Raw genomic sequence first — 6,235 nt, 5'->3', positions numbered from 1 at the left:
CCCCCCCGAACTCCCGACCCCCCGTCTCTTGACTGCCCCCTCCAAAACCTCCCTGCCCCTTCTCCGACCCCCTGGCACCCTTGTTGTTGGCCTTCGCCTAATGTTTCCGTGAGCTTGCTCAGGAACGGCTCCGCTCGTCCCGGCAGGCTTGTCCCGGCAGGCTGGCTGGCGGGGGAGGAGCTCCAGACTGCCGGAGGCAATCTGGAATGCAGGGAGGGAGGGAGTTGATCTCTGTTGCAGGGGAGCGGAGGAGGGGCTGTCTCTGGCTGTCGGAGCCCCATGTAAGTTTCAGCATCCGGCCAGCTGCCCTGTTAGCATCTGGGGGGAAGTCCGGACATTTACAAATTCCCCCCGGACGCTATTTTTAGCTCAAAAATCCGGACATGTCCGGGGGAATCCGGACGAATGGTAACCCTAATAAATGTAACCCGTGCCCTCCCCTGTACCAATTGTGTAACTTCCCCATTATGCTATTGTACCCCATGAAGAGCATTGTGTAACAGCACCCCATAAAAGGCAAAGTTGCAGCAAGATGCTGGAAAGTACCGAGGAGACCTTAACTCAATTACTTCCATACAAGGCAAGGTTGCAAAAGGGTGCTGGAAAGTACCGAAAAGACCCTAACTCTTAACCTGTGTTAATTCCAAATAAGGTCATTATTACTCAAGTATGTGTAATTTGTTTGTGGTTTTAAGCTTTAAAAGCTCCTGTATGCTTTGCTTTGGGGGGAGCAGCTGCCCCCAACGCGTTGGTGTGTATCCAATAAACAGGCCTCAGTCTGAGTCTTTGATCAAAAATAATGCATGGGTGACTTTTTCCACGACAATAGCCAGGACTAAATGTATCCCCTTTGCTACAGTTTGTACAGTGCCTAGCACAAAAGAGCTCTTGTCCATATCTGGGGCTTCTAGGCGCCACTGTGAAAATAATATAGTATATTGGTGACACAGATTCTTTTGAAATAGTTGTTTTCTGGGCAGAGGTGAAATGTACCTTTATTAGTTACTATTACTTACCAAAAAAAACCAGACATGTGAGATGCACCTTAAAGCATGGAGCGAATGCTTTTGTATCAGATTTAGCTGAAAATCACACTAGCGTTTCTCATATCAGAGGACAACAAAAACAAAAACTAAGTAAACTTCCGACTTCATCTTTGTGGCCTCCTATTGCCCTTATTCATAGGGAGCATGAGGCTTTGCAAATCTGAGTGAATTTTGATGGACAGGCAAAAGTAAGGCACCCAGAATGAGAATGGCTAAATTAATTCCAGGACAAAACCCAATGCAGTTACAACAGATGTGAATTGGCTTTGTCACTCTATCAGAACCAGCCCCCTATGTATCTGGGTTTCAAAAGGAGTATATGCAATACATATTTGAAAACATTATAGTTAGAAACCATAGATCCCAGTAACTTCAATTTAATTCAAGGCAAGGGGAGCAGAAGAGAGATGGGCTCAGAGACACTCCAGGTAACTCGCACTGCTATATAAATTTTAATGCCAACTAAGCAGGAAAACATATGGCACTTAACTGCAAACTGAAGTGCATGTGAAGACCCAGGGGAGGAGGTTAAAGCAACAGTCTGACGCAGTCTCTCCTCCTCCACTTTCTTGAACATAAGTTATATGTATAAACACCATATGTATATCAATACAACTTCCTTTTCATATTCCCCATTGAGGCCTTGTTTGTGATCTGTTACACCCGTTTCTGGGCAAATATATATTTCACGATGGCCCCTGTCACCATTGGGATAAACATCTTGTGATTCTCCTTATCACTAGGCATATATTTTGCGACACCATCTGCTGCCATGCCTGTATATTTTGCAGCATCCCTCCATCCCTGTGCGCGCGCGCGCGCACACACACACACACCACATACCCCTATATACCTGTATACACACATACACAGTAGTGTTGTAAAGATACACACAAAATATTAGCAGAAGACTAGTTTGTTCTTCTGTAACAGATCCTGATATGTTTATCTCTGTCCATGTTTGCCCACTCTACCTGACACCAAGGCCTTGTTTAACTAGAGAGGAAGACGACCTGCCAATGCAAATCAAGACATACTAATGAAAACTCTGGTCTGTTGCATTCATTGGCTTACTTTATTAACTGGTTGAGAGGCAATGTGGTACAGCGGATAGGACACTAGAGAAGGTTTTATTCCATGACTGGTTGTGTGATCCTGGGGAAGTCATTTCACCTCCCAACCTATGTCTGCGTGGTCTAATAGATTAAAAACTCTATGGAGCAGGGATTGTCTCTTACTCTGCACAGCACCTTGGGATCTTGAAGTGCTGCCATAATACAAATAATAATAATGATTATGATTTTACTGTCAGGACTACGTTAATATGCTACTTTACACCGCTGGATATATCCATAGTCATTTCTAGCAAAGAGCTCAGCTCAATGCTTCCTGTTATAAATCATATGCTAATTCTAACTGTAATCTAAACAGCTTTTACTTTTCTTTTTTCCAGATAGCATAGAACATAAACTTTGTTTTGATGCCATGTTAGTGTTCTGCTTGAGGGGCTTTATCCATAAGCATTGCTGCAAATGCAGGCTATCAATAACATATCTGAAGGCCAAAAACAGAGTGTGAGTAAACTGCTTATATTACAGGATCACACATACAGCACTGTAATTATTGCTGGAAATGTGATTGTAGCTGCTCTTTCGATGCACATATAACTTTCAGAAATCAACTACCCTTTGGACTGAAATTTCCAATATCGATTATCACACCAAAATTGAGTATTTTTTTTAAACATTTGGTCAAATTGGAAATTGGCCATTTATTCAGAAGTTGGATCAAATTTTATATTTTTCAGCAATAAATCAAAATCAGATTTTTTTTTCTTGTGTGCTTGGAAACACTTGAGAATAGTGGGCTAGATTCTGCCGTCAGAGAGGTCCTGATCCTCCAAGCAACTGAGCATCTTCTGGGAGGTGTTTAGGAGCCAAATCTCTCCGTGAAGTCACTGGGAGTCAAGGGCACACAGTACTGCCTCAGTGGTACTCAGGAATCAGCTTTGGAGACTGGTGTAAATTGGGAGTACTTCTGGTGACCTGACTGGACTTCTCTGCTGTAACTGAGCATCATTCACCCAATGGAGTTAGACCAGGGATGAACTTGGCCCATTTTGTGTTCAGCTGATGATGTGATGGGCATTAGAAAAATGACTAAGGGTTAAGTTCAGCCCTGTGCAGGGAGCCAGCACAAGGTTTGGGTAACTCTTCCACTCTTGCTATCATTGATGGAGCTGCACCAGAAAGAGTATTATGGTGAGAGCATTTAGTGCAGACAAGGCCACAGGCAATGGAAGGATCTCTTAAAATGAGACCCTTCATGCAGAATTGGGGAGGAGACAGTGGGGGAAAACCAACAAATAGGTCCTTGCTGTAATGCTGTGAGGATGAAATTTCACCCCAGATCACGCAGAGACTTAAGATCACTGAAAAGGATGCTTTTTACCATCCCATCCCCAAGTGGCAGCCCTGGCTCCTAACCAACCAAGTTTTCCCCATTTCATCTCAGGCAAGCAGTGAAATGACATAAGAAAGGTGGTAGTAAGCCATTCCTAGTAGAACTGTTTGTCATAAGGAACCAACACCACACAGCCTGTCATATCTCTTTAAAGAGCCTAGGAAGACTGGCCAAGGAAGCGAGTGCGTGTACGCTGTCCACAATTACTTCTGACAGAGATCCACCAATCCAGGAACATCTTCTTGCTTGGGGCAAGTAATAAAGCTTGGAGATGCAGAGCTTGTGTGAGCGTGTAACTTACTGCACATCTGGCTCACACAGCTGGATCACTTTTAGTGTCTGGCACAACACTAGCAACCAAACACTCCCTTCACACGCCTGAGACGCGCTCATACATATCCTTATTCAGCTCACACTGACAAACCCTCACACATGGCAGTTACAAATACCACCTCAATGATACACACATTCTACTCTGCTGCAAATGCAGTTTTAATACAAAGCATCTTGATAAACTCCAGGGCTGCAGGGTTAAGTGAGAAATAGAAATCCAATGACCGGGGTGGTCAACTGAGCTTAATAGCTTGGTTGCTGCCATATGTTCTGAGCACATCCCACAAACACTGTCCCCTGCTGCTCATCGAAAGTGGTGAGCCGTGGAATAAACCTGCATTAAAAAACTGCAGCATATAAGTAGGGTGGGGAGTCCTGCTGAAAAGGGTTAATGAAATGTACGAATCCCCACAGAGTGGAAGGAGGGGAGAGGACTCTAGAGTCAGATGCAGCACTCGTTGTTAGGTGTTTTCCGTGTTGCGTCTAAACCCTTCCATCATGAACGCAAGGCAGATGAATTACTCTGCAAATCCTATTACTCCATGTGGATAAACCTTACATGCAAGTTAACAAGTCTGGAGAGCCAGGGAATGAAATCTGCTGAAAGGATATTCCAGGATCAAAACAACCCAACACACAAGCAATGAGAGAAGGAAGGAATGAACACACACATACGCCCCCCTATTTCCTAACATCTTCCCTACACACATACTCCTCCATCACTAAAGGGAGAGATGCAGGGCACGGCAGATCATGTAGCAGGACACTTAGTGACATCTAGCAGGATTTATTTCAGAGGAAGAGAAAGAAAACTTTGCTGCTGCAGTTAGCTTTGCTAGGGAATTGCTCCCTAGATGCTCCAGGGTTTGTGCACTATCAGCTACTCACAGAGATTACAGGCTTATTTTAGATGGTGTCCAGTACTTTTACTGCCATAATATACAGTGCATGCATGCATGCATGCATGTGCACGCACACACACAAACACATACTTCGTCCAGTAGGGGAAGTTACAGTAGGTAAGTTGGGTAAAAGTAGGATTTGAAAAGGAGCTTGTGGGAGATAGTTTATTTTATTTTAGTTAGGTGGGACATTGGTTTGTTCAAAGCCCAGATAGCCTGGGAATGACCCTTACAAAGCCTCCACGGGGAGCAGTTAATCTTAGCTCTGCACAATACTAGAGAATCATCCTTCCCATGCAACAATACCCCCATGAGAACCATTAGTACATGTATATACAGTATAGACCCATTTCTTCAGCTATCAAAGGAAGTCAATACAGTGACCAGAGACATAACTCAGACAGATCTCAGAGTTGGTACCTCTTTACTTCACCAGCCCTTAAAATGAGACACCCCAATGTATTAAACAAATAAAAGTCATACCTTCCAAAAGGATCTCATATCAGAGTTCTGGCAACACAGTGGATAAAGTTTTGCATAGGAGTAAAATGGAGTATCGAGAGAGCAGTTGAACATCTGGCAAGCACAGCTGGACCCCTTTCAATTTATCCATTGATACTGCGGGGCCAGTGAAACACACATGTGCATGAGCACATTTCCCTTTTCCCAATAAAATCCTTCTTCTCCAGAAGGTGGGGGGGGGTGTTCAGAAGCTTTGGGGTGACATTAAGGTACAGAAATACACATGCACACAGCCCCGATTCTAGCAGCAATCACTACTGCAGTTCAGGGGGTAAAACAACACACACAAGAAAAAGTTGGCAAAATGCCCTACCTGAGGATGGCCGTATCACCCTGCCTCACGGTGATGTTATCGGTGCCTCGGGTAAAATCCAAGCTGCGGACTGGCAGCCCTGTAGGGAGAAGGCAAAGCAATCTCAGTAGGACCAACGGTAATTGTTTCCGATCAGGCTGAGCCCTTCCTCCCATGGCTGGGCTGCTTGAGTTTCAATGTATGTACTTCTCTCTCTCTGCACGTGTATATGGCTAGCTAGAGAGCTGTATGTGAAAACACAGTAAAAATAATGTGCAACTCTGTCTCTGCCGGAGAACCCCAGGAAGAGGTGATTTTGCCGTCTCTCTTAGCTGCCACTTTCTCTCGGTCTTTTCAGTCTTGTGCTGGCTTAGCTAAAAAAAAAATTCTCCAAAAAGTCTGAGCAAAAGACTCCAACAAAAAAGAAGCAGTGGGGGGGGGGGGGGGCTTGGGGAAGAGATCAAAACGAAGCAAGAGAAAAAAAAACAGATGTATAAAAATAATTAAGCCTATCTGGAGTGATGGTTAAAAAAGGAAAATGAAAAAGAAGAGTCCTGTGTGCTTCCCCCCTGCGTATGGATGCTCCTGCTCCTGTGAGTGGCTGTGCAGTCTCTGAGCACTGAGCTCCCTTCCTAACCCACTTTCCCAGGCAGAGTGAGGCAAAGAGGGGAGGGAGG

General features: G+C 44.5%; 1 protein-coding gene across 2 annotated transcripts in view; it reads right to left on the bottom strand.

Annotated features, from left to right (window-relative positions):
• Positions 1-5,962, bottom strand: part of LSAMP (limbic system associated membrane protein) — a 413,410-nt gene extending 407,448 nt beyond the window's left edge. For both annotated transcript variants that reach the window (XM_024204213.3, XM_024204214.3), the window contains exon 1: positions 5,580-5,962. In XM_024204213.3, the coding sequence (XP_024059981.1) occupies positions 5,580-5,734 (155 nt within the window). In that variant the 5' untranslated portion in view covers positions 5,735-5,962. The remainder of the gene's footprint in view (positions 1-5,579) is intronic.
• Positions 5,963-6,235: the final 273 nt, after the last annotated feature.

The sequence above is a fragment of the Terrapene carolina genome, unplaced genomic scaffold (assembly GCF_002925995.2).
Source record: "Terrapene carolina triunguis isolate 2854851 unplaced genomic scaffold, T_m_triunguis-2.0 Scaffold242, whole genome shotgun sequence".
In the NCBI taxonomy this organism is placed as follows: Eukaryota; Metazoa; Chordata; order Testudines; family Emydidae; genus Terrapene; species Terrapene triunguis.
Note: the sequence above shows the minus strand (reverse complement) of the source record. Positions and strands in the feature narration are given on the sequence as shown.